The following is a 26885-nucleotide window of genomic DNA, read 5'->3' as shown; positions in this document are numbered from 1 at the left end:
AAACCTCAACAAATTTGGTTGCATGAGACTGCCCAAAATATGGGAAACCTACATCAGAAGACCTTCAGTCCAATCGCCCAAGAATACCAACATTGCCCGCTAGGGGGAACCATCAGGACTTTTAGGAGAAAGAATAGCTCAGGAGACAGCTTGGGATGGAATGAGGAGTTAGGTGGAAAAGAGATCAATGCTGCTTGGGTGCTATTCAAGAACTATCTAGTAAAAGTGATGACTAAATGTATTCCAAAGATCAGAAGGTTAAATACGGTAGATGTGACATGGATGAATGAAGAGATTAAGTATGTAATACAGAGAAAGAAGGCATTACGAAAGCAACATAAGATGAGTGGTAATAATCAATTCACTGAGAAATACAAAGCACTAGCAAGAAGGGCGACTCATTTCGTAAGGATAACAAAAGTGCAATATGAGCATCAGTTAGCTAATGAAACCAAAAAAAAAAAAATCCTAGGGAGTTCTTTTGATATGCAACCTGCAAAAAAAAAAAAAAAAAAAAAAAAAAGATTATGGTAGGATGACAATGGCTGAAGAAAATGGTATAAGGACAATTGCTGCAGAGGATATAGTCGAGATATTTAATAAACATTTCCAAAGGTCTTTCATTCTTCTGAATGTGACATCATTAGGAGTTTAAGAGCAGTGGATAGGGAAGAGAGGCTGACTGTGAGAGAGCAAGAAGTATATGGGAAATTGAGCAAACTTGATATTAATGAGGCTGAGGGACTTGATGATATATCAAGTCCCACACAAAATACCACTTTTTTTTGAAGGAATGTGCCAGCAAGTTGATATCTCCCTTGTCATATTTGTTTAATATCAGTCCTACACTGGGTCAAGTTCCCAAGGAGTGGAAGGAAAGATTGTACTACTTCATAAGGGCAGTGAGAGAACACAAGCATCAAATTATAGGCTGATCTGCATGTCAGGTGTTGTGGTTAAAATGTTGGAGAAACGAGTGAAAACCAGGATCCAGAATTGGGTTGAGAACAGTAGCATCATCTTTGATGAACAGCATAGATTTGCTAAAGGGAGGTCATGTTTTAGTAATCTACTTACTTATCACAATAAATGACATTTGCATCGAACAAGGGAGATAAATATCAGTAGTATACTTAGATTTTGCAAAGGCGTTTGATACACAAGGTAAATTGATAGTCAAACTAGAGCAGTTGGAGTTGGATATTAGACTAGTGCATTGAATTGTTGGATTGGCAATCTGATAGTTGCCTAACTTTATATATATTTATATATCTTTATATAATATAAAAAGATAAGCCGAAATTTGAAACATTTTTATGTCATGTTTTTTGTCTCTTCATTGTTTTGAAATGTCCAACAATGTGTTTGCCTTCATGAGACAACAATTTGTTATTTTGTTTAAAAATATATATGATATATCGTTTCAGGATTACAACAATCAAACTCATTAGAACAGTATGTGTTAGTATTCATTATCAAAATTAACATAACTCGTATGTCATGACTGATTATACAGTAAATATTTTATTTTCATTTCGTGATTTTGAATAATTAAAGTGAGGTTCATAAAGAACCAGCCCGGAACTCGGGGAGTTGGGCACCGTAGGCGCCAGGGGTGGCAGAGTCCCCCTAGTATCTATATATAAATATACATCTATAGATATCTAGATCTATCTATTTATATATATATCTATAGTTATATGAATGAATCTAGAAAAAACAAAATGGATCAAAAACATCTACACAAGTGACAGTCACCTATGTATTGATAACATCCCTATAGAACAAGTTGACTCATACAAGTACTTAGGACAAACAATAAAAATGAATAACGATTTATCTGAAGAACTAGCAAAAAGAAAGAAAGCTGCATGGCTATCATTCAACAGACTAAAAGAAACACTTACTGATCCAAATCTTTACATCTCTCCAAAGGCAAAACTATTTAATAGTGATATTCTATCATCACTCACATATGGATCAGAAACATGGAACACGACAAGAAAAGAAGAGACTCTCAGAATAACTTAACGTGCAATAGAATGCAGGATTTGTAACATCAGCAGAATGGAACATGTTAGAAACACGGAACTAAGAAAGAGATCAGGCATAAAAGATGTGGTAACTGCAGTATATGAAAGCAAGATGAGATGGGCAGGTCACATAACCAGACTAAACGATAACAGATGGACATAGAGAATACTCAACTGGCAACCAAGAATAAAGAGAAAACCAGGAAGACCACCTACAAGATGGGAAGATCCACTAGTGAAATCTATGGTTATAACATGGAAGAGAGAGGCTCAAGATCGAGATTGTTGGAGGCATCTTTGTGACCTGCACTCATGGAGAAATCCTGAGTGAAACACGGGTCCATCAAGGTAATCTATAGTTAGCTATCTGATAGATGTATGGGAGAGCAATATTACCAGTGCTTTTTCTCGAGGAAATTAGATTTTTTTCAACCAGCAAAACAAACAAACTGACCAGAAGACCAAGCACAGTTTAATAACACACTGACATAACACACTGTTCTCATAGCCTTGGATGTAATTCCTAACCATCATCTTATTATCAACAACATTACAAAGTCTAAATACTATGTTTATGTGGAAAGTGAATTTAAGATGATATTTGTCTTAGTTACAGAGGTTGGTGTGTATATGTGAGTGTAGTATCTTCTCATCAATAGTCAAAACAGAAATATAAGGATGTTTATAATTTCTTCTTTAATATTGATTTCAATATTTGTTTAAGTAAAATTTATTTCGATATAGCCTGAAAGAATTTAACAAAATATTTTCTATTACATAAATATAGAACATATGTGATGTTACTTACATCAACATTAGATATTCTTAACCAATCCAATGGTCTGCCTCTTGAACCTAGCACCTCATGTTCAGGCATGTGCCTAAAGAAAACAATAACATTTTTTGACTGGTTATTTAAACAAAATTATTTAAGTGGAAATTAATAATATCCTGATAGATGTAGATAAGAAAAATGAAAAATAGGAATAAATACAACTATTATTTCATTTGTCTGCTTTACAAACTGTGTTAATGTAAGAGATGAATATAAGAAAAAGCTCTTCTTGTTATACTAGAACATAAAAAGAATGGGAGGGAACAATTTAATATTAAAGATTACTTTTTTCCTCTTTTATTATCTAGATTCTACTATATTAACAAAACAGTGGAAGATTACAGAAAGGGAGTACAGTGATATCACATTAATAAAAGGCAATAACAGGAGCATTATTATGATATTATAAAAAGAATTTTTGAAGGACATTGAAGTATCCATTCCATTCTTTTTCAGTGTGTATCATACAGATTCTGTCATTCCTGAAACAATTCCCATCTTATTTTACAGAGTGAAATAATGATTGATAAAAAAACACTTAATAATTTGTACAAAATATGAAATGTAATTTTTAAAAAAATTCATAGAGAATTATGTATTTTGCTATTGAGTTGGAAGTCTGGTACAAACAGTAATATACCCAGAGAAGTAACTGTTTGTGTTTAGTTCCCGCCACAGTGTACTGTTAATGTACGTTGTATTTTGTGTAAAAATCAGTAGACAACAAAAGAAATGCAAAAACTGACTTTTTGGGGATATGCTTGTATGTTATAAATAAGTTGGAGGGAGAATAGTTAATTTTGCCAAAGTTTCTCTGCAGCATCATGAGGATTGATAAACAACAGACAAGTAATAAAGTAAGTTCAAGGAAGATAAAAATTAAAATGCTCACAACTGCACTGTATACTGAGTTGGATATTGTAGCAGGCATGGTTATCTATTGGGATCTGATATTAATCTTTAAAAAGTTTTCCAGATCTTAGAAATACAGTAATTCTTCAATTATCCAACTAAAGTGTGAGGGCAATCAACTGGATAGATAGTTGAAGGATTGGATAAATTAAGGTATGATTACATGGTGATATACTAAAAATCAGCTGACACATTAGAAAAAGTCCCTTCGCTTCAGACTAGAGGAAGTTTTTCTAAGCCTCTGACTGGTTCCCAAGTTAGTTGATCTCTAGCATGGACAAACAGGGTCCCTTTCCCTGAAAACACAGTTTCAACTGCACATCTCAAGGAAATCAAATGCAAAACTCAGACTACTAAAGACAATAATATTAGTGTTATGATTTAGGATCATGAGAAGGCAGTAGTTGTCTGCCATACACTCTTTCTCTCTACTGAAAACCTTTGATTTACTGATAGTTTCAACTCAATATCAGTAAAAATGATTGAAGGGTAGAGACTGACTGCCCACTTTTTAAGACTGTCTTCAAAATGTTATTTGGGGCTAAAGGAGCTTGCCTACTTACTTTGGGGGATGAATATCATTAGAAGATGATTTATTCATTTATTTTTATAAATGAATAAATTCCATTCTTTTCAGCAAAGAAATTTCTTTATAACTAAGGACATTTCTCCATCTCTTGCTCTCTCTCAAAAAAATAAATAAATAAAATAAAAATAAAATAATCCAATTCTATCTATAATTTTATAGCATGGGAGATAGTTAAGGGATATCTAGAAGAAGCAATATTAAATTATATATATATATATATATAAAGGTAAGGAGGGATAATCAGGTAGGAGTTAGATGGATGAGTTATATTATTAAGCATGAGCTGCAGAAAAAAGAAAATGCTGCGGAGGGTATGTTAGGAAAAAGGTGACTAGCAAACTCATGAACAGTACAAGGGTTAGGCAGGAAAGGTGACCAGTACATGGGAGATAGTTAAGGGATATCTAGAAGAAGCAATATTAAATTATATATATATATATATATATATATAAAGGTAAGGAGGGATAATCAGGTAGGAGTTAGATGGATGAGTTATATTATTAAGCATGAGCTGCAGAAAAAAGAAAATGCTGCGGAGGGTATGTTAGGAAAAAGGTGACCAGCAAACTCATGAACAGTACAAGGGTTAGGCAGGAAAGGTGACCAGTACAGTAAGGAAGGCAAAATCAGATTACGAGAAGAAACCAGCTGAGCAGGTTAAATGAAATCTAAAGAGTTCTTTCATTATGTGGTAAGTACAAGGAAGAATAACTATGGAAGATTAATCTTAATGAGTGCTGATGGTCACAGGATGAAAAAAGAGATGAAATAGGTGAGTTACTGAGTGACCACTTTGCAAGAGTATATAATACAAGTGAGGTAAATGCTGGGGCATATGTGACAGACTTATGTTGAAAAGAGGTGTATGAATTGGAGGTTCTTAGGATATTGCAGAATCTCAATATAAATATGGTTGTGGGATTAGATGAGATATTGGCTTGGGCTTGGCAAGAATGTGCAAGGGAACTGGCAATGACTGACTAGGCTCTTTAATTTAAGTCTCAGTTCTGGTAAAGTTCCAAGGGAGTGGAGAGAAGGCAAAATAATTACCTTGCATAAACAGAGGTTCTAAGAATGCAGTAGCAAATTATAGACCAATCAGTATTTTAGGCCTGGTGAAAAAGAGAAATCGAGAATGAGTGGATAAGAATATGATGCTCTATGAGGGGCAACATAGCTTTGTGAAGAATTGTTCATGCCTTAGTAATTTACTAACTTTTTATAATAGAATGAGAGCTGAGTAGGATAAAGGGAATGGCAACACAATGATTCTGCTGGATTTTGCAAAGGCATTTAATAGAATCCCACATGGAACTCTGTTATGCAAATTAGAACAAATGGGGATAGATATGACAATGGTTATGTAGATAAGAGGTGGCTACTGGACATATATCGATATATGCAGGAGCAAAGTCTGGGCAAAAGCAGGTGATTAGTGGTGTGCCTCAAAGTCCAGTGCTAGGATCACTTCTGTTTAATTTGTACATAAATGATATAAGAAACAGATTGAAAGGAAATATTCAGTTACTTGTTGTTGAAGCAAAATTAGGTAGAATAATAGTGAATCAAGGTGAATGTAAAGAGTTTACAGGGTGATTTAAATAGGCTGTCAGTATGGGAAAAAGATAATGGGTTTCATTTTAATGTGGAAAAAATGCGAAATTATACATTTTGGAATAAACTTATTAAAAGCTGTGTGTGATATTGATGGAATTATACTCCAGGAAATAGATGAAGCTAGGGATTTAGTGGCACTGATAGAGAGAGAGAGAGTTGAAGTTTAAAGTACATATTGCTAAAGCAGCTGATGAGATTACCTGGCTATTGAAAACCAAACTAAGAAGTAGAAATAAGGAAGTTATTATTTTTCTTTATAAGGCCACATCCACATTTGGATTACTGTGCTCAGGTTTGGTACTAAGGATGAGGAAGTGGAGGAAAGGATTCAGAGGCAAGCGACCAAGATGGTGAGTGGTCTGTGGAATGTTCCCTATGGGGATATATTCAGGGTGTGTGGATTGCAGAAGTTGGATGACAGAAGAAAAAAAAAGGTGTGTGTATATATATATATATATATATGACAGAAACATTTAAAGGATTTTATAGGATTGATGCAGGGAGAAATGTTTCAGCACTTAGCAGAAGTAAAAAGAACAAGTGCTCATCGTTGGAAGTGGAGTGAAAGTGTTGTTAGCAGGGGTGTGAGGAACTAGAATTTTTGCTTGGAGAGTTGTGAATGAATGGAATGGGTTGCAGAGTCAGTTTTTAGCTCTTTGTCTGTTAATAGATTCAAGAAGAGGTATGATAAATTGTGTGGATAGTTTGAGTCTCCCATGATGAATCTTTAAACTCCATGGGAGTGCCCATACAACAACAACAATAATAATAATAATAATAATAACTTCTTATAACTTCTTCAAAGAAGTCAATTTTCTAGTGACATCATTCAGCGTATGTATGTCACATGGTGCAGCTGACAAATCACACTTGATCTCTAGAAAGTACTGCTTCCTGTATGAATAATGAGATGTCAAAAGGAGCATGTGGGTGAGAGAGAGAGAGGGATTTTGCTGGTTCAAATAACTGCAAATCTTATTTCAAGTGAAGAGTTGCTTAAATTCAATACACAATTTACTCATCTTTATTGTTTTTCTTTCATTGATATTCAAATACATTTACAGCAGGAGTGACTCATGTTCCAAAATCTCAACTATTTACTCCAATATTTTTGAAACAGTGTTCAGTTGTTGTAAAATGGTGGAAGATGGATCATTCATTTGCAGATAACAAGGCAATCACCTCCCAAACCAAAAATGATCTACAAATAATGATAGATAGGTTCAACACAACAGAAAAATATATGAAATTATAATTATAACAAATACCAAAAGATAAAATGTATGACAATGACCAAAATACCACAAACTTTAGACTACAAATGAAACGAGCTATGAAATTCAGATATCTGAGCCTCCTTGCAGAAAATGCCAAGTCTTTGGAAGAAATTAAATCAAGAATAACCACAAGTAAAGCAGCAGTCATATTTATGAAGAGTATACTTACTAAAAATTACAACAACAAATTCTTAATGAAGGGAATCCTAAATTATTATGAGCCAAATATTGCATTCTATATATATATATATCACAAACACAGACGCTGATCAAACCTGATAGAGCAAAATTGGAAGCCTCTCAGATATGATGCTGGAAGAGATTCATAAAAGTAAGCTGAACAGAGAAAATAACAAATACAGAATTGCAGAAAGCACAGAGGAATATTCTTAAGAATATTCATGAGAAGACTGAAATGGATAAGACATAACATTAATGTTCCATCCAAGAGTTAGCAGCCATGTCTCAACATGGCTGATTACTCTTGACAATTATTGTGGATAAGCTAAAGGGAAGAATACCACATGGATGCCTAAGAACTTTTATCCAATAATCAAAAGAATAGGCACTAGAAGGATAAAATACTCAGATCAAGAAGCCAAGAATGTAGCAGGTGACAACTGCTTAGATTGATATGGTTAAAGGTTCTGCCAACACTAGTCCACAGACTATGGACTTCATAGTCATCAATGACACTAAATGCTCTCTTCTGAAGTGAGTCAAAGATTTTCAGAGAAATCTTTAGGGACACCAGCCCAAAGATGAAATAGCATTCAATAGTTGGATTGATTTGTAGTCTGTATATAGTTAGTTGTTCAAAGCACTGTTCAGAAAGTGCTTTGAAAGTTCAGAGAAAACCTGATTTGCTGAATGCTGAAGTGATACATGTAATATGTTTATGCTAATAAAGCTGTGTGGTGGAATTATCCAAAAAAGAAAATATCATCTTGCCAAAATATCTAGATATCATAAAAATAAAAATAGAAAAATTATTTTTTGTGAGAAGTTCTGGTGATTAGTATAGTGGAGGTTTCTTAAATAAAAAAGTGGACTGTTAATGTAATGTAATGTGAAAAACAGTACAACAGATTACCAGTAGTTGTTTGGAAATGCTGCTGAAACAGCTAAGGCAATGAGGTCAGTGGACTATGCCTGTTAATTGTGTGTATGTGCTTGTGTTTCTAGCCAGTCCGCCTTTTACAGGGGAAAAAATCCTCCTTCTATACGTACATGAGGTCAGATAACTCAACTTCAGCTGAAAAAAAAACCATTATAAAGGTTCTCAGCAAACCCATTCAAATCTAAACCTTTCCATCAAAGAGCATCATCATTATTGAACAACTAGGATTAGCAGTCAATTAGAGAAATTAGGCTTTTCCTCCTAGAAACAGGCAAATCAGTCCCATGAACAGACATGAAACAGTTATCGGGCAAGAAAGACAATAAGAAACCATATTGTTCTATAATTATTCCCTATTAAAGTAGCACTGCTGTCTCACTCGGCACGGTTCAGTATTTGTTCTTCTAAGTGGATCACTTTTATCATAACATTTTCGAAAAGTTAAAATTTTCAGTGAATTGCATTTTTGACGAATTGTCATTCGATGAATTGTTCATTTGATTAATTGCCTTTTTGATGAACACTCCAGATACCATGGCCAGCAATAATTACCTTATTTCTAATCCAGTGTTGGAATATGCAGAATTTCACTGTTAATAATGGATATCAAACCTTGGAAAGTGAAGAAAGAAGTATTTATTTTCCCAAAACACAGCTTTATATTGATTCTAACTTAAATGTTTTTTCAATCGTTTTCTGCACTGCTGCCGTATCATATGGCACATCACTGGTCTTGTCCATCTGATAATGTTTCAGAGTCAATCAGAATTCAGAAACACTCTAACGCATCTACTCATATGTGTGTAGACTTAAGGGTTTTATTTTATTGAGAATGTTTATGATACAATGCTTGCATATAATGGCAGAGAAGAAATTGTTTGCTTTTTCAAGACATATATATTATAAGTGTTAGATGTGAAAATGTAGTGAAAAATTTTATTATTAATAAAAATAATCAACAGTCTTGTATATCATAAAATGCATGCATTTTTTCTTCACAGGATAAAAACATTAATACATGAGTAGTTAAACATATATTAGGCTACCGTGGTGGAGTATACACCAACACCCAGGTTAACATTTGATGAATGAGATATATGCCTGGCTGGTGAGCCAGTACAAAATTTTTAAAGCTCTGCCTACCTGCATGGTGTACTATGACTGTCAATTACATATATTCTTTAAACCATTTGAAGAAACTTTACCAGTCTTTCAACTGATGCAACCTAGGCAGAATTAGAACTCAAGTCGCTCCACCCAAGAAGCATTGTCAAAACCGAATGAGCTACTGGAGGTGTATACAAATAGATAAACTTAGTTAAAATAGAAAAAATTCCTTAATTAACTAATGTGTTATAAGTTTATATAAAAATTTTCAGAAATATCAAGAGCAACCAGATGAGTTTCACTAAACTTTTCCATGACATTAATCAAAAAAGTGGGAGATATATGGATTATGGTCTGTTGACTGAAAGGGATATAATCCATAGTAGCAGTAATTTCTTACTTGAGAGGTAGGTTTTCCCTTTGCAATAGAAGATTCCCAATGAAAGATTACTCCAATACCTTAAAAAGAATAGAAATGAGAACTAGACATTAACTGGATGGTAGAATTGTGGCCCTTCTCAAGATCAGGATTCAGTAAAAGGAGGTCTTTTAAACTGTTCTTATACTAAACTAATTGCAGCAGTTCAGTAGTCACAAATGTTAATCAAAACTAAGAAGTAAGGATAAAAAGGAGACTGATAACAAGACATGACAGGCTTTAACATTAAATCAACATTTTATGTCACAAGAATTTGATAAATAAGATAAGATTAATAATTAATAAATTAATGTTACATGTTCTGATTGATGACATTCATTTAAGTTTTGTGAATTCATGCAGTACTGCAACATACAAGTACCAATACGTCCAGAGAATATTTGCAGAGAACGTTGGGCTTCTTTCTTTAATTTTTTTTTCTTCTTTCTTTCTCTCCCTCTCCCAGGTACCTTTTATGTAAGGAGTTTTTGAGCATTTCTGTACATAGACAAAGTTAGCTTTGTGGAAGAAATGGCTCTTGCTCTGATGAGGTTTCATAATGCTGCTTTTGTGCTGGATAATGGTATAAGCTGGCCTGTGCGGGTTAGTTTACAATATATTTTAAAGGATAGGAAACAGAATAGCCATATTTGGGAGCACTATGAAGTAACTGTTTAGTAGGAATGGAGGAAGAATATACTGAAATGCTTTGTAAAAAATTGTTCTACCAAGGTAAAATAACCAAAGTGGATTATACTGCTTTTTTTTTATTTGAAACATCTTGTGAAACAATGTCCCATATGCAACATATGCAGAGTTTCTTACATGAAGTAGTTTGCCTATAACTTCAGAATCTGTTATACAGTGAAACCTGTGGGGTATTCATAACTAAAAATTCACACGTATATATACCGCAATAATTAAATTTTAATAATATGTGGATATTTCATCTTAAGTATCTTAAAGCATCATCAGTACAGTTATTACAAACAATACTAGGAATTACATTCAAAGGAACAGTTAGTGCGCATGCTTACATTAGAATCCCTCTGTGTATATAATATCATGTTTGAGAAATTTAAAAAAAAAAAAAAAATCAGCTGTAATTTAAAATTAAATTAAAATATATCTGATAAGAGAGGAAGTGCTATAGAAAGATCTTCAGAATAAGCTGGATACAGAAAGTGAGCAATGAAGAAATCTACAGACGAATACAACCAAAAGAAAACCTGATCCAGAAAATAATCAAAAGGAAGCTACGTCTATTTGGCCATATGTAGAATGAATGATGAGAGAAAATTAAAAATGTTGTTGTTTGGAATGATTGAAGGAAAGAACAAAAGAGGAGGACCAAACAGAGAATGTGGCGATGACATCGTCAAATGGGGAAACTCTATACACAAACTGAGTCATCTTGCACAAAATAGAATTCAATGGAAGAATCATATCAAGATGGCAGCAGACACCTATGGGCACTGGACCCATGGTTGTTGATGATGATGACGACATCTGATAAATTTATTTTATGCAGTTGAGGATAATAATTTCCCTTATAGATCTTCCTGTTTGTCTGTAGTAAGACTTCTTACAAGAACATGGGACTTCGTATATGCCAGATAGCATCATAGGTGAGAGTTTGTCTTTTGGAGAAGATAGCAAATTGTGGATCTAGTTGATTGGTTTATATGGTATAGGAGTCGTACGGGCTTCTTCTGGTCTGGGTTGATGTGTAGGGAAGTGCCTGTTGATTTTTTGAGCTGTTTTTGGATTGAATCCATTTAATAAGGCTGTATCTTTAATAATTTCCAATTTTTGCTTTAAAGATTCTTCAGAGGAACAAAATTTGTGTGCTCTGGATACCAAAGATTTTATGATGCCATATTTTTGAGATGGATGGCAAGCCGATGAATTGTGGATGTCATGACCTGAAAAAGTTGATTTACGATAGACAGAAGTGGAAATGGAACCATCTTGTTTTTGTTGGATGTGTGTGTATATATCAAGAAAGGAGATACCTTGTGATGATTCTTTTTCTAGTGTGAATTTGATGCGAGGATGAAGGTTGTTGATCTTATCTAGAAATGGGTATAGTTCTTGTTCAGAGTGACTCCAGACTGCAAAGACATCATCAACATATTGTAGCCATATTTTTAGTTTTGGTTCAAGAGCGAAAATTCTATCCTCTAGGTGTTCCAGAAAAAGGTTGGCTAAGTTTGGAGATAAGGGAGAGCCCATTGCTGTTCCTTCCTCTTGTTTATAAATTTTATCTTTCCATGTGAAGTATCTGGATGTGATAGCAAATTTTAATAATTCCACATTATCAGATGGAAATATATATATTTTTTTTGAGTTAACAATTCTATTGTCTCTTTGTGAGGAATATTAGTGAAGAGAGAGACAATGTCAAAGCTTATTAGCATGTCTGTCTCTGACAGTTGAATGTCTTTATTTTTGTGTGAAATTCTGTGGAATTTTTAATCGATGAAGCTGAGTTTTTAATCGATGAGGCCAATGAGAGGATGGAAAAGGTTAGATAAAAATCTTGATATTTTGTAAGTGGGGCTGCTTATAAAATCCGCAATAGGTCTATCTAAGTGGACAGTTGTTTTTGTGTAATTTAGGTGAACTGTATATTCTAGGAATGGAATGTTCTGAGTCCTTTGATGGTTTCCCTGATCTATGGATGTTGTTAGGTTACTTTGAGGGGTGTGAATCTTGCAGATTCACACCCCTCATATAGAACTTTTTGCTATCTGTTAGTCATCCATGTAAAGAGTCTTCCATGCTGTATTTTGTCAAAAGCCTTAGCAAAATCCAAAAGTATCATGGTGAATCCCCTTGTCTAAACTTGTTGGTAACATCATTATAGAATGTGATCAAGTTGCTAAACATATGACCTTCCCTTAGTGAACTAATGCTGTTTGCTGCAAAGTAGAGATTCACTGTCAACCCATTTCTGAATGTGAGTCCTAACTAACTTTTTCGAAATCTTCATCCCCACTCCAGAGATACTGATGGGCTGATAGTTGGATACATCAGCTTTGCACCATCCTTGTGTAATTGTATTACCATATATTCTTTCCACTCCTGTGGAATCTTTCCTATTCTGAGACTCAAATTATAAAGCCTGGTCAAAGGAATAGCCAGTTCAGCTGAACATTCTTTTAGCATCCGTGCTGATATCCATTCAGTTCCTAGTGCAGAATTCTCATTCAGTTTGTGCAACAGCTCTAGTACTTCCTCCTCATACATCTGAGTTTCTTCATCCAGTAAAGAGATAACAGTGAGCTCAATGTTGAATACACCAAGTTGATAGCTTTTAGCAAAATGGCTACTCATTAGTTGAACAATTACTTCTGCATCAGTCACCCACTAATGCTGTTTGTTTCAAAGTAGAGATCAACCCCTTTCTGAATGCGAGTCCAGACTAACTTTTTCAGAATCTTCATCACCACTTCGAAGATACTGATTGGCTGATAGTTGGATACATCAGTCTTTGCACCATCCTTGTGTAATTGTATTACCATATATTCTTTCCACTCCTGTGGAATCTTTCCTATTCTGAGACTCAGTCTTTGCACTATCAATTTGCAATAACTCTACTAAACTATCTGTTCAGTAGAGTTATTCTTTTAAATTCATTCTTGCTTTTACTTGCAGCATAACAATAGAATACTTTGGGTTCCTTAACTTGCAGAGCCAATTTCTTTTCATACTCAGGAAGCAAATTTCTTCTAAAAATAAAATAAAAGTCTTCCAGCAAACACCAAGCTATTGACCCATTGTCCTCACTTCAATCCTCTCAAAAATAATGAAGATGGCCATTAATGGTCAATTTCTTCACCACCTAGAGTCCCACCAATTAATCAGTGAAGACCAGTATGGATCTTGACTCAATTCAGAACATGTGCCAAAGAGAAGATTTGGCAAACTTTTACAGTTGTGTTTGAGATTTCCAAGGAATGTGTCTAGCACAGAGAAAGTCTCAAAATGCTGCTATCTTCCTGCATCTGATTTCCACCCTACGTAACTAACAGAGCAATTTCCTCTCTGGCTGACAATTATATGTTGTGATCAAGATTTCTCTACCACTGAGAATGTGAGCATAAATATGATTTTCTCATTTGTATAAAGATTTTTTCTCACCAAAATCAACCGGGCAGAGGATTCACATTTGTCAAATGTCAAAACTTTGAACAGGAAGGTGCATGGAAAGTAAGCCTTGACCTGAAAGCTGACTAGAGGAGTGTACCTTAAGGGGGTCTCCTTTTGTACCCCCAGCAACCTGCCACATATACTTATGTTGCAAATATTATTGGGTACTTTCATTTTTCTCAAATACTGAGTACCATACCTAACAAATCACAGGCAGCAAGGTATAAACACAAAGAAATGAACACTAAATGATTGTAGTTGCAAACAATACTAGAAATAAGGTTTAAAATTATCTGAATTCTCAAAGTGATTTTAATAAATGCCACATTAGCATTAACCAGTTCAGGTAACTGCATCATGAGCTAAATAATAACCTGGAAACAGTCAGAAAGACCACATAAACTGACAGAGAGAGATGGTGAGGAGAGTATGCTGATAAAGGATTTAGTATTGTTTCCATTATGAATAGTAAATCTTTCAATCATAAGTTCAGGTTGCCCACTACAAGAAGAGAATGGCAGAACATTACACACTAAAGGAATGGCTGCTGAACACAAATCAAACAATATATTCACTATGAAAAGGTTTCAGCATAAATATGAAGATGCTATAACATTGCTTAAAGGTCAAAGTGAAATAACTGGGAGGAGACCTCCACATCACCTTTCAGGAATCTAGAGAACCAAATGGGGCTTCTGAACTAATCTCCAATCCTCACCTTCATGTGGTGCAACCCGTTTGTAGTTATCTACTAGGTACTGAACAAACAAGGACAGATTGGCAAGGACAGGTTGGCAGGACTTACCTGACTCTCTGTTGGCTTAAACCACAAATGCATTATGAGATTTCATACCAACTGGGGCATTGCCTGGTTAAACAAAGCAGCCGCTATTTTCGTCAGGGAACCAGGACAAACAGTGAAAAGTCAGCTAGTGGAACAAGCTCCAACTTGATATCTAGAAGAAATGAAGATAGGAACCATCAATATAAGGAGTATTAATAGAAAGGAAATCAAATTTGCAAAGAATTGAAAAAGTACCATGTGGACATAATTGGCATTACTGAGACAAAGAAGACAAAAAACAGGCAAGACCTTATTAAATAATATGTATAGGATGTTTTTTTAGGCAATAATGATCAAGGAAAGGAAGGAGTATTGATAGCAGTCAACACTAAACATGAAGAAAACCTTCTTGATTGGAAGGCAGTTTCAAGTGGAGTTATGTAGACAAACTTCAAAAATTGCAAAATGGACAACAAAACTTATTTAAGCTTATGGTCCCAAAGAAGGTTCTTCTAAGGAAGAAATGGAAGAATTTTTTGAGTCATTAGAATAGGCAGCTGATATAAAGAAAAATGGAAAAAGTGGTCCTTGTTGGAGACGAACAGCAGAGTAGAAAATTAATTCCACCAAGCATATAGGAAACTTTTGGGAAAATTTAGAGAAAAGGGCAAAGCTAATAATAATGGTAAATATTTACTGGACTTCTGCTCAGGACATGGACTAGTCATTACTAGCACCATTTTGAACATAAAGATGTGCATAAGTTCACATGGGGAGAAGACACAAGAAATAGGAAAAAGCTTCATTGTTGACAGTGATATCACCATGCTGGTCCAGGATACAAGAGTGCATAAAGGATTTGACACTGGAAGTGACCATTACTTAGTACTAAGCAGGATAAAAATGTGTATCACACTGAAAAAAACAATACGTAAGAAAGTTTTAAAAAGAATTAAAATTCAGTAGCTTTTACAGGTAAATTGTAGACTTGACTATACAAACATTATTGAAGGAAAAATGAAACAAATTGAAAACAAGAACCAAACCTTGGAGTCTCAGTTGCAAACTCTGAAAAAGACATTGACTGATTCAGCTAGGGAGGTATGTGGATCTGCAAGAATAGAAAAATAAGAACACCATGATGGACACAAGAAGTTAAAGAAGCAATCCTGGAAAAGAAGAAAGCATATCAAAAGCTCCTAGCAAATAAGTCAGCAGACACCAAAAACAAATACAGAGAAAAATGTAAGAGAGCTAAGGTATGTGTGAACGTCACTAAAGAAAAGTCAAGGGAAGACTTCGATAAGAACATAGAATGTAAATATCAGGAAGGTGACAAAACATTTTCGAGACTATTGAAAAAGCTAAGAAATGGAGGAAAGAGTACCGTAAAAGGATATTCCTTTTACGGTATTCTTAAAGGATATCAACTGATGAAATTATTATATGGAAGGTGGAGAGCGAACACGGGGCATCCATGGAAGATAAGTTTGTTCAGAGTCAAGAAAGGGATAAAAGCTAAATTTCTGTCCCAGAGAGTGAGTGGAAAAATTTGCCCTTAGTGGTATTGAGTGCATCTAGTGTGAATGAGTTTAAGGGAAGGTATGATTGCTGGTTTGGGTGATTTATAGCCTCCCTCGACGAGTCCTTGACTCCATGGACATCTCAAATAATAATAATAATAATAAAACAAGCAGTGACAGAACCATAACAAAAATTTTCAAGAAGACTGCAAAGAGGATTCCATATCAATACTTGAGGTAGAAAAAGCCATCAAAAACTTGTAATGTGAAAAGGCAGTTGGAGATGATATTCAATCAGAAATGCTTAAGGAGGTATAAAATTTTCGTAGTGGTGGCACTGCATAATTCATAGAGTTTGGCCAGAAAGTTGAATTCCTGATGATTAGAGTAGAGCTCTTATGGTACTCATCTATAAGAAAGGAAATAAAACCGAATGTGAGAATTATAGAGGAATTTCTCTACTAAATGTTCATAGTAAGATTTATACAAGCATACTTGAAAAGAGGCTGAAAAAGATTGCAAAAGGGAAACTTGGAGAAGAACCCAGCATAGAAAAGAACAAGCTGGTTCAGGCTAAATGGAGGTTGTCAAGATCAGATTTTCACTTTAAGACAAATAGGTCAGAAATCGTGGGAATGTGACAAGGATCTGTATTTAAGTTTTGTAGATCTGGAAAAGGCATACAACAAAGTGCATAGAGAAAAGCTTTTCAAAACATTGCAGTTATATGGAGTGAATGGAACATCTACAGAGCAATATATAGTCTAAATTTAAGTTGTCAGTCAGCAGTTAGAATTGAAGGAAATATACAAAAGATGGTTTGATGTAAAATCAGATGTAAGACAAGGATGCACATTATCTCCACTCTTATTCATCAACTATATGGATCACATTATGAAAGAAAGTGGCATTAGGCCTGATATTAGAATTGGATATATCAAACATAGCTCTTTTCTTTATGCAGATGATGTTGTACTCCTAAACACATCTAGCGCAATTCTCCAGGATTCGCTAACTAAATTAAATAACAGCTGTAACAAATTTGGGATGAAAATCAGCAATAAAAAGACCCAAATAGACAAAAGAGTAAGCAAAGTTGGTATTGTGGAAAGCCAGCTGAATAAATTTATGTACAATAAGAGAGAAATTAGTCAAAACAAACTAGCAGTACACAAGAAGTGTTCAAACAAGTTTTAAGTTATGGATCTGAAAATTGGGTCAGAAATAAAGCACTTGATCGAAGACTAGAGACCACAGATATGAGGGTTCTGAGAAAAATTAGGTGAGCGAACCGATGGCATCAATGGCAGAATCATGTTAAATATGAAGATATTATGTTCATGATGATGATGTACCATTCTGTCATAGTAACCTGAAAGGAACTTGACATTATTAGCATTCAAGAATGTGTCAGCAGAGCTAACCTAAGGTGGTATGGAAACATAAATAGAATGGGTGAGGAAAGTTTAGGAAAACAGGTTTAATGTCAAGGTGGCAGGAAAAAAATCCACAGGATCAAGGTCCAGGTGGATTGATTCAGTCAGAAGTGCCTTAGAAGCACAGAATGTTAGATATGACAATAGGGGAGTGCCTCACAAGTAACAGATTGACTTGGAGGAAAATTGTTGATAGGAGATTAATAATATTGTAAACTTCATATCATAGTTCTGTCATAGTAACCTGAACACCCCTTGGAGGTACATGTCAGGAAATTGATGATGATAAGGTTATTATACATGATTGTAGCAACCATTGGACAGCTGTTACATGGATGATGAATTATGATACTCTTCCTATCATATGAATATGCTTGGTTAGGACTGCTGACAGGAATAAGAAACATTAACCACGCTACTGGTCAAGACGTCAAGGTTATCATGGACGTGAAGTGCATATTAAAATTGTAATACTATTGATATTACATTGAAATATATGATGGATACGAAGCATATGAGGATGCGTATTTGATCCATAATGGCCGGTAAGATTAATGCTAAATGTTATAGTGACACTCTAGTTAATTCTAGGTTTCCTGGAAGATGATGGTTCCAAGCAGTACCGTTGCCAGATTAGATCGTGCCCTGAGGCAAACAATTAAATATTGCCCCCTAATGAATTATAAGACAAAAATATAAGAAAATTTCGAATTGCTATTTTGTTTTTATTACAAGACAAGCATTAAAGCAAAACGATTACATAATAATATTAATTAAATGTTTGCTCTATGGGGATATCGCACAATAAAACTGTTTATAAGCTCTTCTAAATTTAAATTATAAGCTATGTCTGCCTCTATCGATATAGTTGCTAGACCAGCCAATCTTTCTGGTCATTGCTGTTTGCAAATCATTTTTAATCAGTTTAAGCTTGGAAAAACTTCTTTCCACACTTGCTACTAGCGACGGTGACTACTGCAGTATGGCTGACTGAATACCCTTATTAAACCACTTCGTGAGGCAGGTTGCCTCTATGTTACACCCTGTCGACGGTACTGGTTCTGAGTATAACTAATAAGTATGACACTATTAGAATGAGAATAAGAAGTAAAAAGGTTAGAATGGCCAGCACAGCAGAGATTACCGAGCAGAAGCCAACAGAGCCTTTGGAGAGAGTTAGAATGCTGTCTGAAGATGTCACTACAGGAAATGAATGTTAAAGATACCAAGCTATTTTAAACCTGGTTTTACTCCATTTCCCAAGTAAGCAAACAGACAAACAAGTCAAGTTTGTGCCTGCAAGTGTTGCAAGTCTAGCTGACCCTGCACATAGTGCAAGACCAAGGCAACTCATGGTAAAAGTAGAATAAGCTCTGATCACTAATCTTAATATTTACCATTAATGCAAAGCACGTCTCCTGGAGGAGATGTATGATGCTTTGTATTAAAGGCAAGGGGCCACTACCCAGACCGGTTTCGACCTTTATTGAGGTCTCATCAGTGGGAGACAGGCTAGAAATACCAAGATTTTAGTAATACAGGGCTTATAAGTATTTTACCAGAACAAGTTACCATAAGGTGTTTTAATCTTATGAAATAAAAATCTCAGGAGGAGATATAAATGTAGAAAGTATTTTACCTTGGGTGTAATAAATGTTAATGATACCAAGCTATTTTAAACCTGGTTTTACTCCTTTTTCCAAGTAAGCAAACAGACAAAACAAGTCAAGATTGCGCCTGCAAGTGTTGCAAGTCTAGCTGACCCTGCACGTAGTGCAAGACCAAGGCAACTCATGGTAAAAGTAGAATAAGCTCTGATCACTAATCTTAATATTTACCCTTAATGCAAAGCACATCTTCTGGAGGAGATGTATGATGCTTTGTATTAAAGGCAAGGGGCCACTACCCTGAGTTGCCATGGTAGTTGACCATGAGTTGCCTTGGTCTTACACTATGTGCAGGGTCAGCTAGACTTGCAACACTTGCAGAAGCAAACTTGACTTGTCTGTCTGTTTGCTTACTTGGGAAATGGAGTAAAACCAGGTTTAAAATAGCTTGGTATCTTTAACATTTATCATACCCAAGGTAAAATACTTTCTACATTTATATCTCCTCCTGAGATTTTTATTTCATAAGGTTAAAACACCTTATGGTAACTTGTTCTGGTAAAATACTTATAAGCCCTGTATTACTAAAATCTTGGTATTTCTAGCCTGGCTCCCACTGATGAGACCTCAATAAAGGTCGAAACCGGTCTGGGTAGTGGCCCCTTGCCTTTAATACAAAGCATCATACATCTCCTCCAGGAGATGTGCTTTGCATTAATGGTAAATATTAAGATTAGTGATCAGAGCTTATTCTACTTTTACCATGAGTTGCCTTGGTCTTACACTATGTGCAGGGTCAGCTAGACTTGCAACACTTGCAGAAGCAAACTTGACTTGTCTGTCTGTTTGCTTACTTGGGAAATGGAGTAAAACCAGGTTTAAAATAGCTTGGTATCTTTGAACATTTATTATACCCAAGGTAAAATACTTTCAACTACAGGAAATGATCTGTGGTTCTGATAGGGGACCAAGTTAAAATATCAAGATAGTGGCATCTGGTCAAAGTTACTGAAGTTTGTGAAAATAAAGGATTTGTAAAATATTCAAGTGTCTATATAATTTTTGTCAGACTGAATATTTAATATGAAATGCATTCTTTTTTCTATGAGCCATATTTTTCTACAAGTGCACGCAAGCATGCATGCATGTACACTTACTTGATTTCTTCTATTCTTTTATCAGTTTCTTCTAATTTGTGTTTTATGTCTTCAGCCTCTTCAGGAGTAATAATATTTTTTGCCAACTTTTCACAAAGTAGTTCCTTCCTATAATTTAATATAAATTATAATTATTCACATTGCAATCATAACAAGATTTTTAAAAAATGGTATTACTCTAAATTTTAAAATAACATACTACTGATATAAAAGAATAAAAACAACAAACATGTAACTTAGGAACCCAACCTCAATAGAAACTTCAGATACTAGTAAAGGATATTAAAAGCAATTTTATAAATCAAAAAAAAAAAAAAAAAAAAGAGAGAGAGAGAGAATAAGTAAGTTTTTATTTATAACTTGCTTTCACTTTTCACCTTTACTTCCTGGAATACATCATAAAGTAGTAACACTAAGGATATCAAAGTTTAATTATTAGTTTCCTATCGATAACTGACTTCTGAGCTAGTGTATAATATTGAATGTTCTATTTATAATAAACTACTATATTACTTTTAACAAAGAGTTAATCATATGGATCTGATAACAACAAATACAGTAGACCCTCCAACTTTTACGTCCTAATTTTAATTTTCCTAGTGAGGCAATTGGGATATGTATCCTTCAAGAGGTTTTGAATCTTCTTTCAAAAATGAAAAAACTCTAGTTGAGATAACAAATTCATTGACCAAGTCTCTACTGAAGATGTAAATGAATTATTATAACTAGTATGAAAGAGCATGCTTTTGAGGAATTTATTGAAATTGCAGGACATTCATATCAGATACGGATTCAGACACCACTTTCCAGTAGTTTTAATATTAAAAGACTAAAAAACACTAAGAGCAGAAATAAATACCTCTACTGGATGCCAATTACATAAAGAATGAATCAACTAAAAATAGGTACACATGAAGAATATGAAAATTGGAAAAATCTAACTTTACCTTTAGGTTACAAAGACATTTACAGAAGCTTTTGAAAACAATGATTCCAGTCTAAAAATTTTGGCTGATTATTCCAAATTTTGAATGGCACTTGAAGATCTCAGTCATTGCCAGAAATGACTTGTCATGTTGCAGAAAAATTTATCAAGAAAAGAAAAATGGATCCTTAGTTCAGAAAAAACTACAGGTAGAATTTTATTTTTAGAAGCTGTAAACAGTTAATCTTAGAACACTTGCACTTTTTCATAATTAAATTACTGTGCTTCTTTATATATTGTCATTACTTAGGTATTGTTTTATTTTGGCATTGTAATATCTATATGTCACAATATATTATATTGTCAGGAATATAATCTCAATTCCTAAAGTATGTGAAATTTTTATTTGATTTATGACAGCTTTCCAGAAACCTATTTGGTTATAAAAGTTGGGGGGGGGGGTTGTTCTACAATTTCAGCAATCAAAAAGATTACTATGTCTGGAAAGACCCAGATAGCATAATCAAAACCAGATTGACTATATAACAAATAGAAAAAGATTTCAAATTAGTACATGTGAACAAAAATATATCCAGGATTGGATAAAAACTCAGACCACATTTCCAGCTGTTTTCTTATTAAAAGACCAAAAAACACTAAGAGTAGAAATAAAGAACCTCTATCAGATATCAATTATCTAAACAATGAATCAACTAAAAAGAAGTATGCAACATAAAGTGAAAGTTGTTTTGAACATTTCTGAAAGTTTCATTCAGAGCATAAATGAAAAAATGACACAAACTGATAAACTGAAGATAGAAAATAATGGAAAAATTTCAAAGGAGAATATTAAAAATACTGCCTATGACTATATCTCCAAAAAGATTCAAAATAGTTCAAAATAGAAGGAAACCATGGATGCATGAGAGTACAGACCATAGCGTTTAATATTTCATACACATAAACAAATACTGTACATGTGTTCTTGTTTTGTAAAAGCAGTTGCATGTAGTTAGGTTATTCAGTTAGCTGCACTATTTTGAATCAAAAACACTGAATGCATAAGTTAAAACATATTTTAAAATTTTATTTTTACTCAGTGATGTCACAAAAATGAAATGACTTAACATGAGCTGTTCCAAATCTTGACAAGAACTATATACTGCTATAGTTCTTGTCAAGTATGTACATTCTCCCCTGCCCCTTTCAAGGAATGAAAAGATCTAAATAAACATGCATTTTTGAAAATTATGGAGACAACTACCATGTTTGAATAAAAACTTTAGTTTAATATAACTAAAATCTACATTGACATTTCGACCTTTATGTCAAGGTCATCTTCTGGAGCATACAACTACACACACAGGAAACAAGCTATACTACAATCAAACTGGTTTGTTAACGACACTGACCAACCACTACAACAATTGTTGGCCTGACCTCTGGTGAAAAAAAAAAAAAAAAATATATATATATATATATATATATATATATATATATATATATATAAAATAAAAAATAATAAAAAAATAAATAAATAAAATAAAAATAAAAAATTATACATCGACACTAGAGTCCTATTATTAGTGTTGTCTACTATATACATATATTAACATCATTCCAGCCAGTTGGTATGGAATGGTTTCTAATACTAGCTAAGGATTGGCTAGAGTCCTGACTTATGCTGAATTTTTCATATTAGGTAGGCTGAATGTGTGCCATCCAGATCCTTGGAATTTTCATGCAATCTTTGTTGTTGATATTTGGGTGGTTTATCAGGATTTCGCAGGCTTCCTTAAATTTCCTTTCATACTAGGTTTTTGTGCGGTGTAAGGAGCAGGTGCTTTTCCAGTTGATTTGGTGTAAGGTGTTGAGTGCGTGGTCTGAGAGGCCTGCTTCGCCATAATGGTTATATTTAATGTATCTAATGTGTTCTTTCTTGCGTATAGGGATTGTCCATCCTGTTTCACCAATGTACGGTAAGTTATAGGTGCAGCGGATGCAATAGACTCCAGGATGTGCTAATGGGAGGAGGGGATCCTTAGAGGAGTGGAATATGGTTTTAAGCTTAGTGGGTGGTTTAAAGGTGGCATTGAGGTCATAATGTTGTAGGATTCTGTTGATTTTTTCCGATAACCCTTTAATGTATGGGATGGCTATGGTTTTACTGTAATCTAGATTCGTTTTTGTTGTAGTTTTATGGAGTATTTTATTAACAGTATTTTTGTTATAGCCATTATTTATGAATGTGTCACTAATAATTTTTAGTTCTTGTTTCAGGGCTTGCTGGTTAGAGCAAATAGTTGTGGCTCTGTTTTTAAGGGTGTTAATGACTCCATATTTTTGTGATGGGTGGTGGTAAGAATTAGCATGTATGTATTGGCCAGTGTGTGTCGGTTTTCAGTAGACCGTGAAGGATAGACTGCCTGAAGGAAGACGTGTGACTAATGTGTCTAGAAACGGGAGCAAATTTTGGTTTTCAATTTCGATGGTAAATTGTATGCGTTCGCGTTGTTTGTTCAGGTGGCTGAGCAATGTGTTTAGCGTTTGTCGCCCGTGCGGCCAGATCGCGAACACGTCGTCAACATATCTAAGCCAGACTGTCGGTCTTAGAGTGGCGGAATCAAGAGCCCTTTGCTCAAAGGTTTACATGTAGAAGTTAGTGATTGGGGGGGGGGGGGGGGGGGGATAGTGATGAGCCCATGGCTGTACCGTCTTTTTGTAGGTAGAATTTGTTTTGCCACACGAAGTAACCGGACTGTAGTATGTGGGCAAAGAGGGCCGTAATGTCGGACGGAAATTTGTTCTGTAGTAGGAGAATTGTGTCATTGATGGGGACATTAGTGAAAAGGGCAGAAACGTCGAAACTGACTAATAAGTCGTCTTTGTCGAGTGTTATGTTTTTAATTTTATTTATAAAGTGTTGTGTGTTTTTTATGTAGGAGGGGGAATGACCCTCCTACATAATCCTACATAAAAATCCTCGTACATAAAAATTTTTTTATGTAGGAGGGGAAAAAGAAAGGATCTAAATAAACAAATCACTACATGATTGCATATTGAAGATATTCATACTGCTAACATAACACACACACACACCTGCATCCTTGTTGCTATGGCAATTCTTGGCGCATGATCCTGTAAGGTCTATCCTAATATGCAGATATAATGGGTAATCATATAGTTTACTTTGAATAAATTAGAGTGCAATTAACTCAATATATTAAATTTGTTCACCTAAAGAAACAAACAAAAAATAAATCAAAATATAGATCTTTAATCAAAATAATTAAGAAAGCAGGCAGTGAGACCAAAGAAACTTGGCTTAATAGTAAGTACAAAGCAAGAGAAGACCTACAAATAAAACTCGAGAGGTATGCCAAAAATAATAATAATAATAATAATAAATAAACAAAAATATGATGAACAAGGAAATGAATAATTCACAAAACTTTTCAATCAAGAATAATTATCATAAAATATTACATGGAATTAAAATTTTCTGTACATTACCACCATCTTGAGAGGTCATCATGCTCCTTTCGTCCATCCTTTGTGGTCAGCTTTATCTTTTGTTTTCTGCTTTATCTAGTCGTGTCCACATGAAGCATGCTCTGATCGACACAAATGGCCATTCCTTGCTTTTGCTGTACTAACGCTCGTCTAGAGGGTCATCATCGTTAGCTCTGCCGTCCTTCAGGGGGGGAAACTTTCCGCTGTCTTGCATTGGCAAACCTTACCGATGATGGCCCGAGTTGGTAAATGCCGTCATCTCACGTATAGCATGCCTGACTCCTTCAGTTAGCAACTGGGAAGGAGATTGCCATCCAGCGGCGGCGATCAGTCAGCACTGATGGTCCACACGAGAAAAACCAGAACAGGGAAAAATCGGGGTGTTCAAACCCAAGTGAACTCCTTTTATTGCCCTTCATAGCACCCTCTTGTCGTATCGGAGGAGCTCTCATTGCGCTCTCCTATTCATCCCATATGTTGTTGTGTCACACTCCTGCTCTTTGAAGAGCGCTCTTTTTGCAGAACACGAGTTCAGCTCGCCTTCCACGAACACTTTCACTATGGACGTTACGTCATCGTAGGAAGCTAGCTAGCAGTTTTGCACTTTTGTTTGCACTTAGACATATATTCTTACACAGAGCATAATTAAAATACCAACATTTTCTTAACAATACAATTTTACTCAAACATATAAATTTCAATTCTACTTTACTTCTTTCTAGGGTAATTTTAACATGTTTTTCTTCTTTTTGATTAAAAGTACAAGTATTTCTAGTTCAGAATTTTGTTTCTTGTTAAATCCTGACTGAATGACCCTTTTGATAAAAAGATCCTCATTCAGAATCTAACATACTGGTATAATACTATCTATACCAACCTAAATATCATTAATATACAAGATAAACAACAATATTCCAAGTACAGAAACCATGAGCCCCAATGATCCCTTCTTTGAGACCGAACACCCTCGTACATCATTTTCTGATCAGCTATTCTCCTATACATGTCATCATTTTATTCTGCATACTCATCCCTATAAATGCCAAGGCAAAATCCAAAACTATGGTGGTATTTCCATTCCCCTTATCCAACTCTGCAGTTACACTATTAAAAAATATGAACAACTGCTTGACAGTTGCACTGTCCTCTATAAAGGTTCAAGGTACTATCTAACTACCGGTGGATGCAAATAGTCTCTCCAATACCTTAGTCCAGAGAAACAGACTGGACTATAGTGTTGCTTGTGTCCTAGCTCTTCCTTCATATAATGGAATTATCATGTCTTTGGAGTTGCTAAAGGTCAAAATTAGATAACTGAGAAAATACCTCTACATAGGTTTTTAAAAAATGCAGAAAGCCAACTGGGGCTTCTGTACTAATGACTAATCCTCACCCTCTCGCAGTGCACCCTGTTAATATCTACCTGGATATTGAATGAACATAGATGGGCTACAATTTCAGACTTAGTTTAGGTCCACTTGACTTAAACCTAAAGACAATGATGGTACAACAAGATGAAATGCTTGGGTGCCAGCTGGGGTGCTGCCCAGTTAACCAAGGCCAACACTGTTTTGTTCAATTAACCTGGCCAAACAATGAAAAGTCAACTACTGGAACAAACTCCAACATAACATTAGCAAAATTCAAAATGCATCAATGGAAAAGAAGTGGAACTGGCAGAAGAACTGTCATACTGAGATAACTGGTATTACCAAAACAAAAACAAGTGAGATTCTTCTAAATAGCAAATAAAAGACATCATATTTAGGAAATAATGATTAAGGAAAGGAAGGAGTAACTATATTATTCAATACTAAACATAAAGATAATCTTGAATAATCAAGTAGAATGACATGGACAAATATCAAAAGGAGAGA

At 34.7% G+C, this 26885-nt stretch overlaps 1 protein-coding gene across 3 annotated transcripts in view; it reads right to left on the bottom strand.

Annotated features, from left to right (window-relative positions):
• The window catches only part of Pbp95 (proximal sequence element A Pbp95), a 353207-nt gene that overhangs the window by 220053 nt on the left and 106269 nt on the right, over window positions 1-26885 (bottom strand). For all 3 annotated transcript variants that reach the window (XM_090414954.1, XM_090414955.1, XM_090414956.1), the window contains exons 7-8: window positions 20571-20678; window positions 2842-2914 (exon numbers count right to left, since the gene is read on the bottom strand). In XM_090414954.1, coding sequence (XP_090271080.1) covers window positions 2842-2914; window positions 20571-20678 — 181 coding nt within the window. The remainder of the gene's footprint in view (window positions 1-2841; window positions 2915-20570; window positions 20679-26885) is intronic.

The sequence above is a fragment of the Typopeltis vanoorti genome, chromosome 26 (genome assembly GCF_054136105.1).
Source record: "Typopeltis vanoorti isolate ZY-2024b chromosome 26, IOZ_Tvanoo_1.0, whole genome shotgun sequence".
NCBI classification, from domain to species: domain Eukaryota; kingdom Metazoa; phylum Arthropoda; class Arachnida; order Uropygi; family Thelyphonidae; genus Typopeltis; species Typopeltis vanoorti.
The sequence above is the reverse complement of the archived record's forward strand: the minus strand, read 5'-3'. Positions and strand labels throughout refer to the sequence as shown.